The sequence below is a fragment of the Chrysemys picta genome, chromosome 4, assembly GCF_011386835.1.
Source record: "Chrysemys picta bellii isolate R12L10 chromosome 4, ASM1138683v2, whole genome shotgun sequence".
NCBI classification, from domain to species: Eukaryota; Metazoa; Chordata; order Testudines; family Emydidae; genus Chrysemys; species Chrysemys picta.
In genome coordinates this window covers 70,760,525-70,787,949 of record NC_088794.1, presented here as the reverse complement: position 1 = coordinate 70,787,949, position 27,425 = coordinate 70,760,525, and the positions used below count along the sequence as shown (strand labels likewise).

At 40.0% G+C, this 27,425-nt stretch overlaps 1 protein-coding gene across 6 annotated transcripts in view; it reads left to right on the top strand.

Moving 5' to 3' along the window:
* PRMT3 (protein arginine methyltransferase 3) overlaps positions 1-27,425 on the top strand; it is a 112,123-nt gene that overhangs the window by 73,548 nt on the left and 11,150 nt on the right. For 5 of the 6 annotated variants that reach the window (XM_005305334.4, XM_065592575.1, XM_065592578.1 and 2 more), the window contains 3 exons: positions 45-131; positions 20,736-20,786; positions 20,984-21,071. In XM_005305334.4, the coding sequence (XP_005305391.2) occupies positions 45-131; positions 20,736-20,786; positions 20,984-21,071 (226 nt within the window). Of the gene's footprint in view, positions 1-44; positions 132-2,225; positions 3,271-20,735; positions 20,787-20,983; positions 21,072-27,425 lie in introns of those variants that run through there. The other variant, XM_065592576.1, reaches the window with a different exon arrangement.

Here is a 27,425-nt window from a genome sequence, read left to right as displayed (position 1 = left end):
TTAAACTATTTAATGTTAAAATTGATGTTTCACTTTTTTGATAGCGTATAGACTGTCACACAACATCCATTCCAGATCTGGAGTTTTCATCGGATTTCACCCTAACTATTACTGAAAATACTGTGTGTACGGTAAGGCAACTTATTCTTTCTGCATTTGACTAACGTTATCCTTGATTGTCAGGCGAGTGCATTTATTGAAGTGCTGATGATAAATGAATGTAACTATTGCCATTGACAGTTCATCTGTGCATTTACAGAGGTGTGAAACTGGTCCTTTAAATAAATGAATGCAGAGCCCCAATAATAGTCTGGTTCAGTGGGGGAAGTAAAAGTGGGCATGGTCATTGAAAGCTATTTTTTCTTTTGTATCTTTTTTCTGTTGCCTCGAACTGTGACTCTCTCCCATTCCAGCCTAGTCAGAAGAATTTCCTGTTACTACAACTTATATTTCACTAGCATAGAGCTGAGTGGGAAACGTTTTTCCCATCCTGTAATATTTTCAAGTTAACAAAATGTTCCCATTCCACATCAGGACAAATCACTTCCCCTACTCTTCCCCCTCCCCCCCCCCAAAATGAGAGACCCACCCTATCATAACAAATGTCCTGGTTGGTAGGACACTCACTTCAGATGTGGGAGAGCCAGTTTCAAGTACCTGCTCTGAATCAGGTCAGTATAAATATTAAATTAATTTTTAATGGGCACTTGAACCTGATTAATGCAATAGGGACTTGGCGTGGCATTGATGTATTATTTTTATCATTAAACTTTTATGCAAGGAAACTTTGGCAATGGTTTGAGTCCTATATTTTGTTCTGAAGGTTGGTTATTCACTTTTAAGAGTGTTTACAGCCATTAACCAATAAGGCTCTGTTTCCCAACTCTTTCTAGTCCTGGTCCCATTTTTCCTGAAGGGCACGGCCAACAATGTAGATCTTCCTCTGGAGGGAGAAGCGGGCTCTTAAAATCTAACTGTTGTTAGTTCTAAAAATCAAGGTCAAGACCTTAAATTCAATCGAGTCATTAATTGGGAACCTGTGTTGATTAGCAGTGTGTATTACTGCTGCATGTTGAATCAGCTAGATCTTTTTCGTTGTCTGTTTCATTTCTGGATATGATGTATGGGAATAGTCGAGACTGTCTGTCAGTCAAAATATATGGCTAAATTGCTATATCTGAGTCTGTTAGCCAGGGGAACATTCCCCATTCCCATCTGTAGAGGGAAGGGGGCATTTTTTAGCTGTTACTATTTGGGTATCCATTATTAGTGGAGTCCGAAAGGCCTCCAAGATTCCATACATACAGTTTTCACAAGATGGTGGGTGAGAGAGAGGTAAAGTGTTGGCTTCTTCACTGAAAGTTTTATTACTTTTCACCTGCATTGCACCTGTTTTGTCTGCATTTAGCTTTAAACAATTGCTGATTGCACTCAGGCACTGGAATAGCTAGAGAATATAATGCTGTAAAATATCAAACTTTTTCTAAACTCCTATGTATGTATATAGCTGTTTGTACTACTTTTGTCTGTCATCCCGAGTCATGAGAGATACCTAATTCATTTATTGCGCATCTTAAGAGGCACCTTACAAGGCTGTAGAAAACATGTAATCAGACTATTTAATATATACACTCCATGTGCAGAATTAAGGTTGTTAAAATTGAATTTTCAATCTCTTGGAACTTATCACGTCAACCTTAATGTTTTCTTATAGTTTTTTATTTAATCATTTGTTATGGTAGCACCCAAAGGCATTAGTGAGGGCCATTGCTCTTGTGCAGGGTGCTTTCAGTAGAAACATTTCTGTGGGCTTGTGTTCACAGCAAGTTAAGTGAGCTGCAAGCCAGTGTGTGAATCTACAGCAAACTATCTTGCCATGTGGACCCACTATGGCGCACTAACAGTTCCGTAACTGCTGTAGTGCACTTTGCCGCACTGTTGGAACGATGTATGTCAAAGCACGCTATGGAACTTCTACCCTGCCATAGCAGGGGCCACATGACGAGTTAGTGCATGGCAAGCTAATGAGCTGTAGATTCACATGCTGGCTTGCTGCACACTAAACTTGCTGTGTAGACAAGCCCTTTTTAAAACATGTTCAGAAGTACAATGCAAAACTATAGATCAAATATACAGGCATAGCCATCTGTCACAGGCACTGTGCATGTAAGTGGAATAATTTTTAATGCCTGCTTTTCTTATTTAAATGTGTATTTCAAATGCAGCCTTGCAAAATAATCATCAAAAGATTCAAGTTCAAGCACAAAATCTACCAGACCACCTATTACCATGATGGAGACAATAGTGAGGGGAAAAATCTGTGAAATTTTACTTTAAATTACCCTGGGAAAGCAGGTGCATACAATTTTGTAAAGTTTTCTTAATGTGTAATTGCTTGTTAAATGTATACCATAAAAATAAGTAGGAAAGTGTGAATTGCTGCAGTGATGTTACATTTTGAATTTCCTGTCTTCTGTGTATCTGATTTCTCAATTAAAATTGCATTTTTGTGCATTTTTTCCAATTAATGTGTATTATAAGGCATTCTTTTGTATCACTTTATGAATGTCCATATCAAATTTGATTGAGAAGTTTGAAATAAGAAAGGATTTGCCTAACAAAAGGGTGATCTTTATTAATGGGCTGTTGTAATAGGTGCTGAAAGCACAGTCCTGGAGCGTGCTGTGCATCTTAAACTCAAATTGATTTTGGTGGGAGTTGTAGATGCCTGCTATCTGAGCAAGTGCTCAGTACGTCACAGAATTGAGGACAGAGAGGGGCAAAAATGAGTATGTAAACAGTAATATGAAGGGACAGCAGCCTAGTGTACATGTTAAATTCCATTGCTTTTTCTATATTGATTGCATTTCTAAAATGATGTGCATTTCCTCTGACGTGTGCAGTCACAAATTGGGCAAAAGGATATGTATAGCCATATAATAAATGCAGAATTAAAAAACTCACATTAATGTAATGTTAAAATCGAGAAATTAGCTACAGTGGTCCGGAAATCTTAAAATCTAACCACTTCCTAGCTCTTCTACATGTACCTCCCTATAATGCTATTGGCCGTGTGTGTCAAGAGGTGTAAAAATATGCACTGTTGGGTGTTTCTCCATGTTTTTTGTAAATTGAAATGTTGTGGTTAACACTGTTCTCTTGTTCATCGAATGTGTGTCAAGCAAAGTGAAATGTGCAAATTCTCAGTGCAATTCTGTTATATGCATAAACATTTCATAATAAAATGTTAAATATTGCCTAATTAAAAAATTGAAGACATTTTATTTTTTAACTGTGACAAAATGATTTCTTGACCTTGTGACCTAATAAAAATGCTGGTGTAGATGACACTGATTTCTTTGGCTTTCTTTGAATAATTATGGTCAGTTAGAGAACTCCACGTGGTCTTTGTCGTCTTGTATTATTTAATAGAGCAAAACAGGATATTGGTTAAAGTATCATTTTCTTCTAATACTGGACCTTTACAAAATTGCCTTCTATTGTTGTGCAACTCTTTTAAGGTAATGTAGGTTAGATGTTGATTTAAGTTTTGAAGCTTTGTGAGCTCTAGTGGTTTGTTTCTGGAATTTTCTGATTAACGTAAGTCTTAAAAAAACAAGTAGAATTCTCAAGTATTTTGCACTTAATCATGTCAGATTATTGACATTTTATGAGTAGAATTTCCTCTCCTTTTATGATGGAGTGTGGAGGTTTAGTTAGAGGCTGACAGTCCATCTGTCATATCAGGCTGCCTAACCTTGCAGTAAATGAACAATAAAAGTCCATCATTTGTATTGGGAATTTTTGAGGTACAGTTTTGTGCTTTGAAAACAGCATTACAAGACTTCCCTTGAATGCATCAGCGTCTACTTTTTTAATATGCTATTTTATATTTTACACTCTAGGAAGAAAATCTAAAAGCTTTTTTTGTACCTGATCAAAGACAATGATGTACGTACCTGCTCTGACTTTCTTGTTCTTTAACATAAAAATGACACTGTACTTTGTTGTATGCAGTGTTGTTGTAACTGTGTCGGTCCAAGGATATTAGAGAAACAAGGTGGGTGAGGTAATATCTTTTTATTGGATCAACTTCCGTTGGTGAGAGAGACAAGCTTTTGAGCTTACACAGAACTCTTCTTCAGGTCTGGGAAACTTACTCAGTGTCACAGCTAAATACTAGATGGGAGAGATTGTTGAGCATAAGTAAACACATTTCAAAGGACTATGCAAGGTGAGGTGGCCTGTTAACAGGCCTCCAGTCATAGGGAGGAAAGGAGAGGAGGGGGAAGTAGTTGTGGTTGGGGTATTAATGGGTTATAGATAGTTGTAATAAGCCACAAATCCAGTGGCTCTATTCAGTCCATGATTTTTAGTGTCTGGCAAAGTTATGGCTGTGACATGGTACAATCTAGACTAGTGAGTAGTAGTCTGCCCTCTAGCCTGGGGTGCCCTTTCCACTGTTTTGCTACTGTAGCCTCCCATCAGGGCTGTTCACAAACAGCCTGCGGCACGTAAGTTACTCACAGCTATGTCCGGGTGCACTTATAGCCTGCCAGTCACACCTAAGCTCTCACTAGCCTGAATTACATTGCAGGGGAACCCCAAAACACTCCCAGTCCCAGATTTCCCCCCAGAAATGTATGTCTTGTACTGCCTAGCCCTTTCCCGGACAATACAAGCTTATATAAAGTCCATCATTTTTATTAATAGCAATAATATGCGCAAATCTTATCTCAAACAGAGTTTCCCAAACGTTTCTATTAAAAGACACTGGTTTAGATAAACTTGTTTTATTGTTTTATTAACTGCAAAGAGAGATTTTAAGTGAATACAAGTAATGTTCTGAAAGAACTCAAATGTGAAGTTGTGGAACTGTTAACTAAGGTTTGTAACCTGTCCTTTAAATCGGCTTCTGTACCCAATGACTGGAAGTTAGCTAATGTAACACCAATATTTAAAAAGGGCTCTAGAGGTGATCCCAGCAATTACAGACCGGTAAGTCTAACGTCTGTACCGGGCAAATTAGTCAAAACCATAGTTAAGAATAAAATTGTCTGACACATAGAAAAACATAAACTGTTGAGTAATAGTCAACATGGTTTCTGTAAAGGGAAATAGTGTCTTGCTAATCTATTAGAATTCTTTGAAGGGGGTCAACAAACGTGGACAAGGGGATCCAGTGGACATAGTGTACTTAGATTTCCAGAAAGCCTTTGACAAGGTCCCTCACCAAAGGCTCTTATGTAAATTAAGCTGCCATGGGATAAAAGGGAAGGTCCTTTCATGGATTGAGAACTGGTTAAAAGACCGGGAACAAAGGGTAGGAATTAATGGTAAATTCTCAGAATGGAGAGGGGTAACTAGTGGTGTACCCCAAGGGTCAGTCCCCAGACCAATCCTAGTCAACTTATTCATAAATGATCTGGAGAAAGGGGTAAACAGTGAGGTGGCAAAGTTTGCAGATGATACTAAACTGCTCAAGATAGTTAAGACCAAAGCAGACTGTGATGAACTTCAAAAGGATCTCACAAAGCTAAGTGATTGGGCAACAAAATGGCAAATGAAATTTAATGTGGATAAATGTAAAGTAATGCACATTGGAAAAAATAACCCCAACTATACATATAATATGATGGGGGCTAATTTAGCTACAAGAAGTCAGGAAAAAGATCTTGGAGTCAGCATGGATAGTTCTCTGAAAATGTCCACGCAGTGTGCAGAGGCGGTCAAAAAAGCAAACAGGATGTTAGGAATCATTAAAAAGGGGATAGAGAATAAGACTGAGAATATATTATTGCCCTTATATAAATCAGTGGTATGCCCTCATCTCGAATACTGCATACAGATGTGGTCTCCTCATCTCAAAAAAGATATACTGGCACTAGAAAAGGTTCAGAAAAGGGCAACTAAAATGATTAAGGGTTTGGAACGGGTCCCATATGAGGAGAGATTAAAGAGGCTAGGACTCTTCAGCTTGGAAAAGAGGAGACTAAGGGGGGATATGATGGAGGTATATAAAATCATGAGTGATGTGGATAAAGTGGATAAGGAAAAGTTATTTACTTATTCCCATAATACAAGAACTAGGGGTCATCAAATGAAATTAATAGGCAGCAGGTTTAAAACAAATAAAAGGAAGTTCTTCTTCACGCAGCGCACAGTCAACTTGTGGAACTCCTTACCTGAGGAGGTTGTGAAGGCTAGGACTATAACAGAGTTTAAAGGAGAACTGGATAAATTCATGGTGGTTAAGTCCATTAATGGCTATTAGCCAGGACGGTCTGTCAGAGGGTGGAGATGGATGGCAGGAGAGAGATCACTTGATCATTGCCTGTTAGGTTCACTCCCTCTGGGGCACCTGGCATTGGCCACTGTCGGTAGACAGGATACTGGGCTAGATGGACCTTTGGTCTGACCCGGTACGGCCTTTCTTATGTTCTTATGTTCTAATGCTGAATAAAAGTCAGAAATGGTTACAAGACAAATAAAAACAAAAAGCCACTAGTGCCTAACTTGAGTTTTTCTCACCACATGCTCTTAACACTCTTACTGGCCAAACTCCTTAGGCCAGGACCTCTTCTTCTGTGTAAAGGCTGCTTCCTTTGTTCCTTCTGGTTCAGTGAATTGATAGAGAAAGAAGTGGGGAGGGGGTCCATTGGGGTGTCTGCCGCTTCTTAACATAGTCCTGTCCTCTGTTTGAGAACCATTTCCAGCTGGGGCATGGCACCAGGCAGACTTTTCTTCCTGCCATTCAATAGCCACTTAGCAGGAAATGGCCTATTGACCTTGTTTACACCCAGCTTGACGAACTGGTTTGGCCACTCCCCAGACCTGGAACATGTTTTAGTAACATCATACAGTGGAATCTTATAACTTTACTGTGACGGGTTTGGTCACAGAGACTCCCTCAATTGGGATACCACTGAGGACTAACGCCCCTGCCAGAGAAGGCTTCCCTCCACTCCCGTCTTGCTGAGCTGGATACACCAGTTGGCAACAGCACAGACAAAGAGGTTGGGCCAAGCCCCCCTGCAGTTTACAGAAACTAAGATTCACTTACCCCAGGGGCTTCTCCGTTAACAGGGACTTTCCCAGAACCCAGTATTCAGTATTTCTGGGAGCCTAAATCCCCAAGGAATCTGTTTTACTTTGTATAGCTTATACTGGGTAAACTCATCAATTGTCCACCCTCTAGAACACTGATAGAGAGATATGCACAACTGTTTGCTCCCCCAGGTGTTAATTACTTACTCTGGATTAATTAATAAGCAAAAGTGATTTTATTAAGTTTAAAAAGTAGGATTTAAGTGGTTCCAAGTAATAACAGACACCACAAAGTAAGTTACCAAGCAAAATAAAACAAAACATGCAAGTCTAAGCCTAATACAGTAGGAAACTGAATACAGGTGTAAATCTCACCCTCAGAGATGTCCTAATAAGCTTCTTTCACAGACTAAACTCCTTCCTAGTCTGGACCCAGTCCTCTTCAGACCAACGTTGTGGTTTATGGCCTCGGTCCAGCAATCACTCACATCCTTGTAGTTACAGTCCTTTGTTCCAGTTTCTTTCAGGCATCTCTTTAGGATGGAGAGGCCATCTCTTGAGCCAGCTGAAGACAAAATGGAGAGGCTTCCAGGGCCTTTTATATTCTCTCTTGTGGGCGGAAATCCCTTTGTTCTTCTGTGCAAAATCACAGCAACAAGATGGAGTTTGTAGCCACCTGGACAAGTCACATGCCCATGAATGATTCAGCTTTTTGCAGGCCAATGCCATTGTTTACATGTTAATTTGAATGTTCCCAGAAAAGCTCAGATGTGGATTGGTGTCTCCCAAAGTCCATTGTCAGTTAAAAACAACAAGGAGTCTGGTGGCACCTTAAAGACTAACAGATTTGTTTGGGCATAAGCTTTCGTGGGTAACAACCTCACTTCTTCGGATGCATAGAGTGAAAGCTACAGATGCAGGCATTATATACTGACACATGGAGAGCAGGGAGTTACTTCGCAAGTGGCGAACCAGTGTTGACAGAGCCAATTCAATCAGGGTGGATGTAGTCCACTCCCAATAATAGATGAGGAGGTGTCAATTCCAGGAGAGGAAAAGCTGCTTCTGTAATGAGCCAGCCACTCCCAGTCCCTATTCAAGCCCAGATTAATGGTGTTAAATTTGAAAATGAATTTTAGTTCTGCTGTTTCTCTTTGAAGTCTGTTTCTGAAGTTTTTTGTTCAATGATAGTGACTTTTAAATCTGTAATAGAATGACCCGGGAGAGTGAAGTGTTCACTTACTGGCTTATGTATGTTACTATTCCTGATGTCCGATTTGTGTCCATTTATTCTTTTACCCACGAAAGCTTATGCCCAAACAAATCTGTTAGTCTTTAAGGTGCCACCAGACTCCTTGTTGTTTTTTGTAGATACAGACTAACACGGCTACTCCCTGATAATTGTCAGTTAAGTGTTTCTTGATAGGACTATTCTGAGTAAATGTCCATTCTCAAGAAGCTGACCAAATGCTTCATTGATTTTAAGTAGCATCAAACACATTGAGATACAAGTACATAGCCAATATTCATAACTTAAAATACAAAAATGATACACATATACGGACAGCATAATCATAACCAGCAAATTACAACCTTTCCATAGACACCTTACTTGACTTCCTTTGTACAAGATTTGGTGCAACTATAGGACCTTGGTTGCAGCAATGATGTATACGGTCACAGACCATGTCAATAATGTCACACTTAGATACAGTGTTGCTACACATATTTTACCAGAACAATAATGACCAGCAAATTGAGTTCTCAAATGATCCCTCAAAAGGCATACTTTGTACAAAGATTATTACAATAGTGTGCAAAGGGTGAATACAGGGGTACAGTCTTATCATGATGGCTCATTTTTTGGAAGTGTTCTGCAGGTTTCCTTTGAGGATGAGAACTGATAGCTCAGATATAGAGAGATTGCTTTGTGAAGAGTGTTCTCCCACAGATGAGGTGGTGTTCGTCTTTTTTCATTTTCCTGTGTGTGTTCATTCATGAGCATAGTGATTGTCTGGTTTCACACACACAGCTGCTATTGGGGCACTTGTACCTCACTCTGTGCACTACCACATGCTGATATAGGCATGTGTTGGACCCATGGATCTTGAAAAGTGTGTTGGGAGGGTGGGGGGGTGTTGATCATTGTGGTAGTGGAGATGTCTGCTGATTTTGCATCTGTTATCCTGATAGGGTTCTGTGCTACTTTGAGGTACTGTGTCCTAGTTTGTGAGGAGCTTGCTGCTGATCTTGGAGAGATTAGGACATAGTTTGGAGTCCAGAAGTGGCGGTTCTGATAGAAATCTTTCCTGGATGGGGTCCCCATTGCATATGGATTGTAGGTGTTTGATACTGTGTATTGGTTCCAGTGTGTGGTGGTAGGTGACAACTAGGAGTGTGCAGTTGGAGGGGGTTTTATTTCTGTATTGAAGCAGGTTCTCTCTGGGTATTTTGGTGGCCCGTTCCCCAATTTATTTATTAATTAAATAAATATGATAAATTCATGCTGAATCCTCTACCAAAAACTTGGCATCAAAGGCTGAGTTTCTATATAAAGAGAATTACGGGGTGGGGAATCTAACTTTTGAGGTCAGGCGTTATCAATATAGCACAATAGGTCAGCCTAAGTAACTTAAGAGACTATCATGTTCAAGAGATGTGGGGCAGATATACACTGGAAATTTGCATTGGTGCAGCTGTACGCTGTAGCGTGTCTGGTGAAGATGCTCTAAGGTGATGGGAGAAAGCTCCACGAACGGCTGTAGCTATGTTGACAGGAGAAGCTCTCCCACCAATACGCTGGCGCTTAAGTCAGTATTGCTGCATTGCTCAGAGGAGTGGATTATTCACACCCCTGAGCGATGTAGTTATACTGAAGTTATTTTGAAGTTATTTTGAAGACCAGGAATTTAAAATCCAGTCTCATTTAAATTAGGCATATTTGAAAGTTTTTTCCCAGGCTGACCTTAAATATCAGTTTAATTTGCTGCCTACAATTAATCCCTCTGTTTTAATAAATCATTTAGTTATAAATGGGAAACATTTTAAGAGAAGTTTATCTATCCAAAACATTTAAGGTTGTTTTGTTTAATAAAAATAAATGTTTCATGCTGTTTTGTGTTTAATTAAATTCCACTTATCCTAATGCAGCTTGACACAAATCATGAGCAAGAAGTTAATTATCTAGTAAATCAGGGGTCAGCAACGTTCGGCACGTGGCTTGCCAGGGTAAGCACCTTGGCGGGCCGGGCCAGTTTTATTTACCTGCTGACGCAGCAGGTTCGGCCAATCGTGGCACCCACTAGCCGCAGTTCGCGTCCTGGGCTCTATTTAGTTGTAAATCAACATATTTTAGTGATATATCAGCCAATGAGAGTGTGCCTTTCTTGAGAAAATAACTGAAGTACAAATGGAGAAGTTGATTAAAATTGATTATTTAAATCTCAGCTTTCCACTTGGTGCTTTTAAATCAGGCCATGTTGCCTTTAGTTGACTGGTATGTCAATTGAAATATCATCAATCTTGCACTTCCTCCATTGCAAGTGTTACTGAAGTCTGATTTCAGGTATATTCTAGAGGATTGATTCATCCTTCCTTCTAGAAGTTACCATTTTATTCCACAGTCCCTTGCTCCCAAGAGCCCAGCACTTCATCAATTTGTGTCAGCAAAACTGGCACACCAGTGTTTATTTTATGAGTATCTTATAAAAGCAACTAAATATAGTACATGTGGATATTTTGTATTAAATGTAATGGAGCTGACTGGGCCATGAGAGAAACACTGAAGTTGGGCAATGGGGACAGTGATCTGTGAAGACAAAACTGAAATAGATGCCAGAAAAGTAACACATTATTAAATGTAACATTGCTGAAACTGTGATTAACTTCATTTATTTGGGGGATAAGGGGAGGGCACTTAAACTATTACATAGGTGGAGAAGATTTCAATAACATTAAAATTATAAGGTGGAAATAAAACGTTAGTAAGATATTTCAGATAGTTAAGTAATGCAGATTAACGGAGAGATTTAGGGACTATCTCAATTGCAATTAAACACCTGTGGTAGCTGACTTGAGCTCCTGGGACTCAAGCTGCAGAGCTGTAAATCTGCAGTGTAGCTGTCAAGGCTTGGGCTCGAGCCTGGGGTCAGGGATCCTCCCCGCTAAAGCCTAGGGTTAGTAGAACTCAAGTTAGCAGACCCTGGATTTGTTACTCTAGGGCTTGAGCATCTACACTCATTTGTAACCACAGGTTAGGAATTGTTGAACCCAGGGTTCCAAACTGGGGCTACAGCATCAACACTGAGTTATGTAGGTCCGAGTCCAACCATCCATATCCCAGACTTTCTAGCGTCCTCCCAAAATGTGGCGCTTTAGCTTTTTGTTCGTGGTGCGGTGTGGGAAAACTTGACTGTCCAGAGAACAAAGAAAGTCAGCCCACGAGATTGTGGAATACTTTTGACAGACTCCCAGAGCATGGGTTCAGTGGGGCTGCATCTACACTGCAAAGCAATAGAGCTTGAATGCTGGGTTCCAACTTGACTCAGGCTTGGACCGTCCATCCCCATGGGATCCTGGGACTCTAGGTCTGAGCCTTGGGTTAGCATGATTTATGTGGAGATGGAAGCGAAGGTAGGTTTGAGCTTGAGTTTGAACTCTGGGCTTACAATGCAGTGTAGACATACCCTTAATGTCACCCTGTTTAATGTGCCTCTGCAGTGTTTATGAATCAGCACTACTCCAACTGATCCTGTGACTTTTTAAATTTATTTATCCTATATTATCCATGGAAAAAGAACTGACTTGGTTTCTTTAAATGGTCATATTTCTTAATATAATTCTTCAATTGTTCAAACAATTAAACACAATTTTGCCGAGTTTTTGGGAAGTGTTTTTCATTTGACTTGGGAAATATGTGAAGATAAAGTCTAAGTGTTTAAAATTGACTAAAAGCTTATTATTTAATATTAGATATATCTGGATCTTCATCTTCAAAGCTCTTTGAAAGCATAAATTTTCAAGCCTCTACTCTGGCACAGTTTTCTCTTTCAATCATTTCCTCCAATTAAATCTCTTATAGGATTAAGCTTCTCCTTTCTTGGCATCACCTTGATTTTAAATTCTGCTCTAAAACCCTCTGAAAATTCTCTGAGAGCGCGAAACAGTCTCAAGCTGATCATAATGAATCAGTTCTAAGTGCTTTTGTGCAGATCGACCTATTTTCAACCTCACAAAATTAATCTGCTTTAAAAAAAAAAAAAAAAAAAAAAACCCTAATTATCTTAAAAAGCACATCTTTCCAGTTAGAACTAAGTTTGTCATTGCAGATTTTAATGAGACATCTGGCTGAAATCAGTCAATAGATTCTGTTAGGAAAATATGCCATTAATTGTATTTGAAAGTTCAGTATTTGCTATTCATTGTATGCAAGTTTTGAGATTAAAATATAATGGTTTGTTACTCTCAGAGATCAATTGATGAACTTTCTCTTTTGTTTGAATGCTTCCCCCATGATCCTATCAAGGTTGTTTGGTTCTTTCCTGGCTGAATGGCAATATCCCATGGGAGGAAAATGGCAGTGTCTGTTCATTACTCCCAGGAGAAGTTGTCAAAGAGCAGGGTATGCATTTTTGTTGAAAGGGGATGGACAACGGTAAAATGAATAAGATGATATTATTGATATACTAAAATCTCAGTGATTAAAATACAAATTCAGTTAATTTTGATTAAAGTAATTTTAGTTGAAGGATAGTTGTATTTATAAAAAATTTAGAATTTTGAGTGATGTGAGTTTCTGCACTTGAGAACTCATTTGCCAGTTACAATAAGAGGTATTTGAATACATGTGTTAATTTGAACCATAATCATAGTTTTGAATATCTTCAGACTCAGGTTGGAAACCCAAGCCTTCTGTAGTGTGTATCAGAGTCAAACACATTCTAGAATACCCTTCCTTTGTTTTAAATTCGGTAACTTATGCATTGCTATAGCATGCTATTAAAATGACTTATCTTCATAATCAGTTTGTGCCAAGAAGACTATAAAATAGGGCATCTCAAGGTTCTGTATTCTTTTTTACAGAAATAGTTTTTAAAATAGCTGTTGTATTTCTGAGACACGGATGTGTAGTAACTTTCTCTACTGCATGGATTATAAGCATTCCATCTCCATGCTTGGATAAACTCCATCAAAAGCACATTATCCTCCTACTTCTGTGGCCAGCTGCCTAATTGTATCTGCTATAGCCACACGCTGTTGGAACATGATACCAGTGATGAGCAAAAATGATAAATTACTCCCTGCAAGTGATAGTGATGATGATAATTTTTAATTTCCTTGTTCCTTAAGTGAATTGGTAAGGTTGTCTTTACCACTTCTCATGGGGTCTCAAGCAGTCTTATTTGTTTAGATCAGATTAGATTCTGTATGTTTACAAAGCAATTTTCTTTACAAAAAGACTTTTTATAATATATTTGAATCGAAATCCAATTGTTTTCATTTCTGCTCACTAGTCATAAAATAAGACTAAATGTAAATGTAAGAACTATGCATTGGGTATTTAATTGCTGCAACATATGCCATGTGTTTGCTTTTTTGTATCTTACTATTTGTGGTGACTTTACATTTTACATGCATTATTTGAGTGAAAATTACCTCTCTCCCTATGGCAATTCATTAAAATATCTGTAGTTTGTGACAAATATTTGTTCTTGTAATTTTGTGCTGGAAGGGTACAGATTATGATCTCTTTCTGAAACTGCATCTCCAAATTGAGCAGTGTTTAGGATGCTAATACCTGTTTTTATAAATACAGGTTATTTACAGATTTAGAACTATCCTGGCTATGTTGTGTTGCAGTGATCGTATTCTGTGCATAAATTATCTGTTTTGTTTATAGATTAGCTATCACATTTACCATTTGAGGAGGCTTCACTTTTACTTTCATATAGCTGGTTGAAATGATGCTGACTGCGGTGGAATGCTATTTTGGCAGTCTAAGCAATAGAAGTCAGTTATGAATATTACTTTGCTTCTTAATTAACCTAGCTGCTTTAGCTTTGAGATGGCTTTAATCTTTTTTGTTGCATTTGTTTCTTCTGACAAGATATTTATGGAGAACAAGAAGCAGAATAATCTTGCTGCTGTGTTCTCTAACATATAGAATCCTTCCAAAACTCATGGCAGGCTACAGCTTCAGTTATTTATTACCAATCTAGAAGTCATTGTTTTCAGTTTCCTAGTGTGTGTTCAGAGACTAATACTTGAATGCCTCTTCCAGAGAAATGCTAAGGTTCATGGTGATTAGTCTTCAAGGGAACTATAGATGGGCTGTCAAAGGTGAAGTAACGAGGTAGTGAAATTGCAACAGAAGAAATTAGCTAGAAATACTTGACAAAAGTGTGGAGGACTGTTGCTGTTTGATTATCTCAGCTTTTTCCCAACCTTGTTAGATAGTCAGTTCAGAGACTAACTATAAACAGGTGAACACTGTTTTTAAAATAAAGAGTGAGAAAATGAACAGTAAACAGTGATTTGTGGCTTACTATATTTATCTTCTTTGGCACAAATTCTGCTTCTGCTGCCATAAAGGCTCCCTTCCCCTGGCAGCAGCTCTGTTGAAGACTGACCCTGTGGCAACCTGAATGGGGTGATTGAGTATGAGTGGGAAGGACGGTCAGAAGATCTGCTGCTCCTCCGGTGTCCAGCAGTTGCTGTTTTAGTTATTGGGCTGAGCCTCTGAAGTAGCTCTGCCTGCTTGCCAAGATGATGCGTCCATCACACTTATCCTTTCTGTCATCTGCCCAATGCTCAGCTACTTCATGCTTGGCATTGAGCAGAGAATTGGGGCATTAATAGTTTTCATGTAAAATCTGCTTAGTGACAAGTGCGCCCCCTATCTGCCAGCACTAAAGACTCAACATGGGATCAGAAACCTATTTCTGTCATCCAGGTAGCTTTCCATCAAAGTCAGTAGGAACTGCACACAACTTGGCCCTCTGTCAAGAAAATGGAGCAGGTTTGACTTGGAAATAAACTGTAAGCAGATAGTTGAATTCGAAGATGCCAGTTTTACATGTCCAATCTCCTGTATGTAACCACACTTCGGTACAAATACTGCAGATGAGAATCCTAACCTACATCTCTAATCCTCTTGTTTTTTCCAGATATCTGGCACGTAAGGTTAAATAACATTGCTGCCATGGGTTACAGAATCTGTCAACTCCTACTAGTGACTGATACCTTCTAGATGAAAATTATATACATAAAATTAGGATAATGTTGGTTTGTTTCCCGTAGCTGTTTTGGGGCCAACGCCTAATTCTGATTTGGTGTATGTTAGATGAAGTCATTCTTTTACCTGCTAATAAGATGGGGAAATGCTTTGGGAAACTTAGATAATTACACTGATTTATTTGTGAGTGTAATTCTCAATAGAACACAACAGACCTTCAGTATTTATGTTACAGCACAGAAAGTTGTATGTTTCGAGGGAGAGGGGTCTTTAAAGTTCTTAGAAATATATTGTGGGAGGGAAAACCATTCTGGAAAAACCCATTTTCTCAGGCTATTATATTTTAATTTTTTATAAACAAGAAAACTTGGCATATATGCTGCTAAGGTTGGAACAATGCGTTTGGTTTTAAAACTTAATTTTAATTGTTACATCATAGTTCATAAGGAGGATTTTGATCTTTGCAAATTTGTACTTAATTGTTTTGAAGGGTTGCCTAAAATGTTTGAACATTTAGCAACATATATTCTATCAAGTAAATAGATTTTAAGAGTAGGCTTTGTGTTTTGATCCTTTTATGAATATCTTAGTAAATATCTTTATTTTATGGCCTGTAGACAGGAGGTTAAATGTCAGTCTGAGAACATGTTATAAGTACAGGGAGTTCTTGTTCAGTGTTCATTTAAATCAGTGTTAAAATGTTAAATAGTGTTTTCAGTAACTAACACTTACATTCCAGTTGGGAGTCTACTCCATTGAATGATTTTGTAGTCTTGGCATGATTTCAGTAATGTAGCTTTCAGAATTAAAAGGAATTAGTTATATTAACGGAGTTTAGTGAGTCAGTGATTTTATTGCATAAGTAATAAAAAGAGGAAAACATAGTTCTGAATGCTACTGTGTGTATGGCTCACTGGTGAAGGAAAGCATGAAAACAGGAAATCAAAGTGGGAAAACATAGCTGAGTGTTGGAGTATAAGGAGTATCTAACCACTGTGTTATTGGTCTTCATTTATGGACTCAACTAAGCAACTGTAGTCTCTCCCTAATCCTATTTGGGTAACTTCTGTTTGAGTGTCAAAAATCAATTATACTGCCGGTCATGTTGAGTCTTGCTTCATGGCAGTCAACATATGCTTCCTAAATCAATGATTTTGTAGTCTCAACAGAAGGTTATTATGAAAACTCGCTTCACAATTCATACTGTTTCTCTTGGCATATTTAACATGTGTTAATATGCTAATATATTTTGATTTATTAATCTTTTAAAATGTATTAAATTCTATTCAATGAAGACTTCCTAAAAGGAAAAAGATGTGTCCTACTTTGAGAAAACAAACTTCATAGGTAGGTGATTCTCATAGTCACTGGCTAATCTGGCCAGTTGACAATATTTTTCTAAAAACAAGCTGTTATTAAACCTGGGATTGACAGAAATTAGAGTTGTCAAGCAATTAAAAATATTAATTGCAATTAATTGCATTGTTAAACAATAATAGAATGCCATTTATTTAAATACTTCGGATATTTTTTACATTTTCAAGTATATTGATTTCAATTACAACAAGATATTTTCATGCCAGATGTATTAAAGATTCATATATGCCTTCATGCTTCAGCCATCATTCCAGAGGATATGCATCGATGCTGATGACGGATTCTGCTCGATAACGATCCAAAGCAGTGTGGACCAACACATGTTCATTTTCATCATCTGAGTTAAAGGTCACCAGCAGAAGGTTGATTTTTCTTTTTTGGTGGTTCAGGTTTTGTAGTTTCCTCATCGGAGTGTTGCTCTTTTAAGGCTGCTGAAAGCATGCTCTGCACCCCGTCCCTCTCAGATTTTGGAAGGCACTTCAGATATTTAAATGTTGGATCAAGTGTTGTAGCTATCTTTAGAAATCTCAAACTGGTATCTTCTTTGCGTGTTTTTTCAAATCTGCAGCGAAAATGTTCTTAAAATGAACATCATGCTGGGTCATCATCTGAGACTGCTGTAAAGTGAAATATATGGCAGAATGTTTGCGACTCAACTTGGATTTTTTTCTGGTGTGTTCCCTTTGTCAGTTTGGTTATGTTAATATAAGTTTATGCACACTTAAAGGGAGCAAAAGTCATTTGTTCACAGTATTTAAAGGGACACTGAACAAGATTGATAATAGAAGCCTCTTGTGCTCTATATTGTGAGGCTTCAGGAGAATGAATAACACCTCAGAGAAAATGATAGTGCTATATCCCTGTCCCTTTCTGCAGGCATGTCAACAATACCTCATCATCAGTAGTATCAGTCTAATAACCAGAAAGAATTTGCATGATTCAGTAGACCTTTGTCTATTCTCAAGAGATTGTGGATTAACAAGAGCAGTTTGACACCGGTCAAGATAATCTGAGGACTCCAGGCCTTGACAAAACATTGTGGATCTTCCAAGGAAAAAATAAATTAGAAACCAGTATATAATTTAGCTGGGATTCTCAACATGGAGTGATGGCCCTCGAGGAACTGAACAATCACTGCTTTGAGAGGCTGGCATTTATACCTCCTCAAGAGAATCATTGACAGTGTGTCTCCTTGGTATGGTTTCTCTGCCAAGAGGAATATTGCTTCAAATTGGAGCTTAAAGCTCTCCAAGAATTTTCAAACTGCCATTGGTTAAAAATCAAACAAGATGGCTATACGTAGATGGATCCATCTGAAGAGATGCCATATTCTCCATTTATTACCTGGTCTATTCAAGTTTTAGGCTGGAGAGGGGAAACATGAGATTGCGCAGTGATGAAATATGTCACATCCATGATACCCATTTACCAGTCACATATTTTGTCATCTGGAAGATACTTAAGTGTTTTCTTCCTCACAGCCCATTTCTTTGAGTCCGTACTGAAAGCATAATGCTTAATTTATGACTTACATAATCACTTCCATAGCAAGAGACTGGTATTCTAACTAGACGTTAAGTAAAAGGTAAAATGCTGGGCTGTGAGTAGGAAACTTCTTTCAGACACACATATTTCTAACAAAAGCAAGTCAGTTGCACTAGGGAGGAATGTGATTTGAAACAATGAACTAGGCTTCATGTGGAGTCCTGACTGAATGTACCAGAAGAGACATGAGGGAAATCCCTATTTGATATCCTAGTGGGTGGAGATTCCCCAGCTGCCAGCTCGACAATCTTACATAATAGAGCATGGACTCTTTATAGGTCTCAGCATCTTGTTTCTGAGGCTGACTTTTGGACTGCATATCCATAGCCCGCCTTAAGGACACATTTGTCAAGCATTTTTACATTAATTTCTTAATAGAAGATGATGGGAAACAAGGTTGGGAGGTGGGAGGTGCATTGCATTGTCCATCATTTTTAGCAGCCTCCTCTTTATTGAGATTGTTTTTTTCATTACTTTTCTCTTTGGATCACTGAGGCATCTCAAGAACTCTTTCCTCTGTGAAAGCAGGACACTTAATTTTTTAAAGAAAAAAAAACTGGTATATTAAACTCCTTTCGGTGTAAAGGTTCTTTATTTTTTTCCTGTGAAAAATCCTCCTTTTAAGGTCAAATCTTTATGTAGTTTTTTTTAATTGGGTATTGTATCGCGGTGCACTCGCCTCTCGTGACCTCCCCATTGGCCGAGTGCATATGCTAGCACTCTCTCTCTGATTGTCCCTGCTCTGGGATAGAGCAATGCCCCAGTGCTCCCTTCCTGGAGACAATGTCTTCACCCTCTTGGGCTTCCTAGCTACATCTCTCCAGCTGGGCCATTATAGTTCAGTTCCTCCTCTGGGGTGCCTCAATGTCCAGGCCACTTCCCCCCCTTGTGGGGGGGTGGGAGGGACCCTGGCCTAGGGACCCTGTAGATAGCAGCTGTCTGCTGTATCCCTTTAACTATGTCACGCGACTTCTCTAATTCCCTGGGCCACTTCCCCACAGCCCCATGCCATCTTCACCCTTACCTCGGGACCTTGGCCTAATGGAGTCCCAGCAACCAGCTCAGGCTCCTTCCTGCTCTCCCCAGCTTCTGTCAGTGCTGCCTTGTCCGGGGTTCTGTAGCTCTGTCAGCCAGCCACACGCCATCCACACTTAGCAAGGAGCTGAACTCCTTCTGGCCCAGCAGCTCTTCTTATACTAGGCTGCTGGGCCCTGATTGGCTGTGTCCCACGCAGCCACTCTAGGCAGCTTCAAGGACCCTCTCCACTGCCCTTTTTTGGGGAGGGCCATGAGGCCTCCAGCAGGGGGCATCAGAGGTTCTGGTATATCCTGTCACAGGTATAAATCCAAGGTCTGAGCTATGTACCAGGAAGGCAATGGGCTCTCTGGAGTCTTGAGAGGGAGGAGGGGAGTTTTATGGTATCCTTCCCGCTGGGGTACAGTGAGCAGTTGTGGAGCCACTGCATAGACACTAGCTGCTGAAGTAGTCCATGTGGGACACTTCAGAAACTCCTTTTCCTTACCTCTGTATGTGATAGAGCAGTGGTTCTCCAACTTGGGCCGTCGCTTGTTCAGGAAAAGCTCCTGGTGGTCCAGGCGGTTTGTTTACCTGCCACGTCCGCAGGTTCGGCCGATCGCGGCTCCCGCTGGCCAATGGGGTCTGCAGGAAGGGCAGCCAGCACGTCCCTCAGCCCACGCCGCTTTCTGCAGCCCCTATTGGCCTGGAGCAGCGAACCGCGGCCAGTGGCTGAACCTGCAGATGCGGCAGATAAACAAACCAGCCTGGTCCGGCCTGCCAGGGGCTTTCCCTGAACAAACGGTGGCCCAAGTTTGAGAACCACTGTGATAGAGGACATGAGAGTCCCTGTACTGGCTCTTCCCTGCCCTCCATGCACAGGGAGTTTGTGTAGAATAGGCTCCATGTCATTCAGGGGGAGAGAGGAAGCCCCCATCCACAGCCCCTCTTTATGTGTATAATTGTACCCTAGGTGCATGTTATAGCAGCCACAGAAGAGAGAGCTGGATTTACCCATTTGTGTGTGTACCTAAAGAAATAACTGTTGTAATATTAAATAGCTATGTTTGCGCCAGAGTGTTCATTTTTAAGTGAAAGGTTGTGATTAAAAGCTGCAGTATAATGCAATGTAGAAGTCTAATCTTTTGACTTTCAAATGGAGTCTTGCTTAAGAGAGTTTCTGTCAATAATATATCTGTTTTTTCCTGAAAGTACAGACTTCACTTCAGTTGTAAAACAAAGTTTTGAAGCATTAGAAATATAAGTCTATGAATTAATTCAAGAATTGTCTCTATCTATTCTGTATTATAGGCTTTCCAGTAAAACTCAAATAGTGTGAATATCTGAATTTCCTGAATTACCCCTGAAGAAAAATGGAAATGATCTATGTAATGGAAGAAGTTACCTTTGCTGCTTCAAAAAAGCATATTTTGCTCATAGAATATGTACAGAATAATGGGTGTCTCTATTATTGTACTTAATATTCCCTGTTCATATTTGTTTTTTCCTTTTATTATAGGCGGTTGCTGGCTACTTCGATATATTTTTTGAGAAGAACTGCCACAACAGTGTGAGTACTGGGGATTGTATGTTAAAAATTAATTATGTCAAATGTATTGTACTTTTTCAGTTTGTCGCCTCAAGGTGTTTGAGAGCAAGCCTATTTTGCTGTTATAAGCATTTGAAGTGTGTTTTGTGTAATAGATTAATGTTGCATGATATTAAAAATGTTGTACTTCATCAGATTTTTGAACTCTGTCAATTCAGGTCATGTTCTCGACGGGTCCCCAGTGTACCAAAACACACTGGAAACAAACAGTGTTTCTTCTGGAGAACCCTATTTCTGTAAAAACAGGTATGCTTTTTTATTTTCTTTTATTTTCAATGTAATATAGCTTTTGATGTGACAGTGCTATATGTTACAGGTCACTGTTAAATTATATCTGAAAACGTTTTTAATGGTGATACCAGTTTTTGACGATGATTTGGAAGTTCCATTTTACAATAACCAGGGAACTAGAAAATGCATCTATTCATGTTTTTATTCTGCTTCCATAACTATAGTCTGGCTTTGTTTTTTAAAAAAATTGCCCATATTACAATGGATATAGATTTTTTTTTTCTTTTCTGTAGCCAAGTAATATAAAACTAGTTTATTGCGGTATTTTTTGTTGGGTATTTATCAATCTTACAAATGTTTTTTAAAATGTGACAGTTGTTCCCATTTGCTTAAATTCCCTATTTGTCAAATTATGTATAGTTTTATTGAATGCCAGTGCAAAAGTATGCTTAAATTAATATATCAGATCAATGACTACATGTTTTGCTGTTGCTCTTGCTCTTAAATTAATACTGTAGAGTTGAAATGATGAGTGTCGCAATGCCTAAGTCCTTTTGTGGATCTAGCCCAGCGTCTCTTGCTATCCATTGGGATGAAACAAAACTCTAATGTAAGATTTCATCTGAAAACATTGAAATTAAATAGTGCTAATGAAAATATTATAGTAGTATTTTGGTATATCTTAAAGCATTGTACAGATATTAATGTTGAAAAACATCTCTGGCTAAGTAGTTTAATATTACCCCCCACTTTACGGAGGGGGGAACTGAGGCACAAGTGAATTGCCTAAAGGCACAATATTAATCTGTGGCAGATCTAGAATTAGGATTCAGGAACTCCTGGCTGCTCTTCTTATACCCAGTCCACTAGGACAAACTTCTCCCTCTTGTTTTTGGTAGCATCAGTCTTTATTAGAGCTTTACAGCCAAAGTATACAAAAATAATTTTTACTGAGCTATAAGTTTGTAACTGAAGTTGTCATCACCATCTTGTGAATTAAGAATGCTTATCCCCTCACATTCAGTCATCATGAAGACTATTTGTATACTAGTAGTGCCTAGGGATCAACCAAGAATGGGATCAAGAATGTGCTAGTCACTATATAAAAGCAGAGTAATAGGTGTTCCCTGCTCCACACCAGACAGCTATAGAGTGGGGAAAAAAGGAATATAACACCACAAGAAGAGTGAATATGTGATGGCTGCAACCGTTTTGTTCTATGACTTTGGGAATTATGTTTAGTTAGGTAATAGTCTAAACAGCAAGACAAGGGAAGGGACAGTCCAGAAAGAAGAGCATGGTGAGAAAGCAGCGTAAGGCATGACAGCAGGTGTGAGGTGAGACTGAAGTGAAGAGTTTGAGGGAGGAGGCCAACAAGGGATTGGAGCAAACAGACAATCAATTCCAAGCATTAGTGTCCGTTGCCTAAACTGCTTCTGCATCTGCTCCCGCTTGCTTCAGTCTCTGTTTGGCTCCTCCCTCCAGTTTCTTTCCCAAAGGCCACATAGGTCCTAGTGCCCCAGAGGAAGGTCTACACAGGTGGGAGGATTTCCCTAGCTGGGCACCATTTTTCCCCCTGCATCCTCAGTGCAGTAGTACCTGCTTCAGGTAAACATGTGCTTTGCAGTAATCAGCAATCCTACTTAATACTATTGTTCAAGCACAAGGACTCATTCTACTACTTAGTTACTTTGTGTGTGTGCAGTGTTCTAAAGGCAAAAATCATAATGCAGGTGCTCAGTATGTTTGCAGGACGAGGGTGTGGATAGGGGGTGGGGCAGTCAGAGTGGGGAACAGGGGGGTTGAATGGGAATAGGTGTCCTGGGGGGGCAGTCAGGAAGGAGGGGGTGATTGGATGGGGGCGGCAGGGGAGCGGGCAGGGGTTCTGGGAGTAGTCAGGGAGAAGGGGTGGTTGGATGGGTCAGGGGTCCCAGTGGGGTGGGAGGGACAGTCACGAATGAGAGGAGGGGTTGGATGGGGCAGCAGGGGGCAGTCAGGGGTGGGGTGTCTGGGGGTGGTCAGGGGACAGGGAGGGATGGATGGGGCAGGGGTCCGGGGGGGGGGCCATCAGGGGACAAGGAACAGGGGGGGTTGGATGGGGCAGGATTCCTAGGGGGTGCTGTCAGGGGGCGAGAAGCCCGGGGGGTCGGATCGGTGTCGGAGGCTGGGCCATGCCTGGCTGTTTAGGGAGGCACAGCCTCCCCTAACCGGCCCTCCATACAATTTTAGAAACTCGATGTGGCCCTCAGGCCAAAAAGTTTGCCTGCCCCTGCTCTAGGAAGATGGTTAAAGACTTAATATTAGTGTTGAGTTCTATTTCTTCCTTTTGGTTCAGTGAGAGGTTCAAAAATCTGCAGCCAGTGGGAAGATAGACATACTTATTACCTATTTGTTCTAAATTATAAATTATGTACCCTTGGTGACACTTGCTTTCCATATTTTATTTGGTAAGGGTGCTTGAGAAGATGTTATGACAGTTACAGAAAAAAGTAAATAATGTTGTTATTTATAACAATGGGCCCCAAACTTTTCAGCCCACGCCCACCCCCCGAGGCCCAGAGTGGGGCCGTGGCTTCCAGGGAGAGAAGGAGACGCAGACAGGAGTAAAGGGGCTGAGGCTGGGGCCACAGCTGGGGACAGGGGTGGGGACAGGAGCGGAGTCCTGTGGGGGCTGGCCCAAACTTTACTCCGCGTCCCCCCTAGTGGAGCATGCCCCACAGTTTGGGGACATCTACTTTATAGTGACTCTGAAAGCAGGTTTTATAACCAGTTTGCCAAAACTCAAGTTATTTTTGTCCACTATTTTTAGTCTAAGTAAAACATTGTTAAAATTGGCATCAAAAATTAAATTCTCATTCTCCAATTATCAAATACACAAAAACGCCTTTTTGTTTTAATTGAGTTGCCTGAAATGATTGTAAAGCATTTGTTATATTATTAGATTCGCTGTCTGCAATGCTTTCGGCTGCTTGAGTCTATTGCGTATTACTTTAACAGGCTGCATTATGTCAAAGCATGACTATACAGTTCTGCAGCATGAGCTAGTTCAGTCCTTCCTCTGGTATCATGCCAGTTTGTATTCTCAAATTATACATCTGTGTATTTTTCTTTTAGAGCTAACAAATGTATGTGTATTCTTTTTGACGTTAATGTTAATAATACCAAATACAACTAGACTGCTTTAAAAAAACAACAACCCACACCTGGTTGGGAAAGGCTGGAAAGAATTATGTTTGTGGGGAAATGAGAGAGGGAAAAGATTCAGTATGGGTCAGAAGTTCCTGAGACCAAGTTAATAGATATTAGTCAAAATGATAATCGTGTGAAGAGTTGTCTGTAACCATCAACTTAAGCCAGAACTATGTAGTAAAGAAATGTGATGTTTTAACCCTGTAGAAAGAAGCTCTTGCTACTGATTAAATCTGAAAGGTAACTTTTGTATTTTTTCCCTACTGGGCATGATCTGAGTCTTGAAGGTGATGAACAATGAAGTAAAAGAGTGCTGTCAGCATGCTGGATTTGTTTTTAATAATTAACAATGCAGCAAAACGAAAGAAACTAGAGGGAGAAGCCAACTGACATTTTATTGGCAAGACACACATTTTTTTTCCATTTGAAGGACATTGCAAAGGTGCTATGTGAACTCCCTACAGATGCCAGTCAGGCTTCAGATAGCCACCCTTAGAAAGCTTGAAAAATCCTTTTAAAAAACAAAACAAAACCGATACTTTATATCTATTTGGATTGTTAGGGAGGAAAAACTGCATTTGTTTCTTTTTTTTTTTTCCATCTGCTGCTTTCCACCCTGTTAAACATTTTTGCTAAAGAAGATCATGGGTTCATGAGTTTGATTTAGGGCCAGACATATGGTAAATAAATTTAATGCTTCCAAAAATAACCTTAAGAGTCTCTGTTGAATTTTTTTCCTCCTCCCCTATAACAATGCATTAAGTTGAAACAGAAAATCTGCATGCAAACAAACTCCATTAGCAATAAAACAGCACATCGCCGTTATTTTATGTTCTTGATATTGCCTTGCAGTGGAAATAAAACCTTGATGTTATTGTTTTTCCACAATGCCAAAAAGGTTGAGCACAGCAAAACTGAAATAGGACTCGTGCAACTAAGCCCTGTAAAAATTCTTGATTATCTTTTTACTTCTCCTCAGTTTCCACCATAATTAGGTAGCCATTTGTAAGCTAACAAACTTTAAAATGTTAATTTTCTTTCCTCGAGTTTGTTAAATAGTAGGAATTTGGCTTTGGCACAATTAATATATCTTCATGCTTTGATTTTAAACTGAAATACTTCTACATTCCACATTCAGTTATTGGAGGATTTAAGTTCTTAAATGAGATTCTACTTCCTATTCTGCCTATCTACCATGCAATTAAATTCTGTCGTAACCCTGTCACCATAGCAGTTGTTCTCTGATAAGCGAAGTGGTGATATCTCACCCTTTTTAAATCTAGTTTTCCTTGCAGCCTGAACTTTAAGGTCAAAGGGGACCAGGCCAATGAAACGGCTGATACCCAGCCTTTTTTATATTGGTTTTCATTTCTTTAAGATTAAAATATGAAGTTTGTCAATATCTTGCATATTATGTTACATGTCTTTCAGTACCTGACATTAAAAACTGCTCTGAAGATTTTTCAGGAACCTCTGTAACATACTACTTCAAGCACTAAGGAAGAGGTTTTCTCCTGGCTATTGCCTCTTTTATGCTGCTGCAATGAAAAAGGGATGTTGGAGCCCCAGATCTGGCTAGTGGAGAATTTACCCTGGCACAGGCTTTGTGTTAGACTGTTTATGCTCCCCTGTCAAAAACTCCAACATAGGGGTCATATTGGAGTAGGAGAGGGCGGGGCTGCAGCACATAGCGCTGCAGGGATATTCCAAGCAGCATTGCTGAGCTTAGGCAAGTGGGCCCAAGGTAGGACAAGTAGGAACAGGGTGTTGTAATTTAGGCAGAAGTCCAGGGCCAACTGGGCTGCAGTGACCTCTGCAGCTGCTCAGAAATGGCAAGGCATAAAGTTGTCATAAAACCAGCTTACCCTCTTCCCTGACCTGTCTGTTTACAAAATCTCACTGTAAGTATTTAGTCTACACCGCCATGCTATCTGAGCATAAAAGATCCCAGTAACTGATCATTGTTTTCTATCCCCACAATACAATTGCAAAATGCTTCTGATGCAGAGGTAAAGCAGTACGTGGTCCGACTTGAGGAAATCCGTAATAGCTCCACCTGCAAAAGCGTCATGAGCCTCCGGACATGAAAGCAGAATTCTAGAACACTAACAAGTCCCTTGAAACACATGGTCTCATGAGTTCAGTTTTATGTCAGCAGTAGGGATCACTGAAGTGAGGCTGCTCTTCGGCGTTCATAAGCTGGTGATGACAGCAGCAGAAGTTACAAACCAGGAAGAGATAGTGGGGTGGGTGGCTGTGGCTCCAAGTGTCTAGGGTCTAAGAGAAGATAAATGGGAGGCTTAGCAATATGGAAGGAATAAGTAGAAGTTACTAAGTTTAAGGCAAACAATCCTTTGGAGGATTTCTTATCCTTCCCTGGGTGGCTTTTTGTTTGGTTGGTTGGTTTTTTTTTGGTCATCAGATGAGACAGAGGGTTTAAGACAGGGTTTTTCAACCCGAGTCAGGACCCAAAATTGGGGTTGCCAGAATGTTTCAAAGGGTCATGTGACGGCTCCCGTGGCCCCTGTCCCACGGGGCTGGCTGGGCTTGGCTCTCTGCTCCCAGCACTGTAACCTCTGGGGTCCCAGTGCTACTCAGGTTTAGTCCAGCTGTCATGATGACAGAAGTCCGGGTAGGCCAAATTTGAGTGAGTGGCACTTCAACCCCATGAGCCAGGTCACAATTCCACTCTCATATTTGCTCTGGTCAGGGAGGCAGAGCAAAACCTGAGATGCACTGCAATCCTGGAAGTTATAACGCCCAGAGCAGAGAGTCAAGCCCAGCCAGCCCTGTAGCACAGGAGTTGCAGGAGCTGCCACTGTGCGGTGAGTGGCAGGCAGGACCCAGCCCTCTACCCCCAGGAGACAGGATCCATCAGAAACCACCCCAAGGCCTCTACCCCCAGACTATTTACTGGGTTGCAACAGGCCATAAACATTTACTAATGGGTCCTGAGCCCAAAAAGGTTGAGAACCACTGGTTTAAGGAACCAACTTTTCTAGGCAATAGTGCTCATTTGAGGTTTATAGCCAGTTAATTATGATATAAGACCTTGGATACGAAGCCCAGTTCTACAAAAAATAAATTCTGTTTTGGATCTTGATAAAATCTAAATTATGCTACTATTGTCTGTCTCTGTCCCAGATGATTTTCCTGTTGAAGCAGATTACATTCACTGCC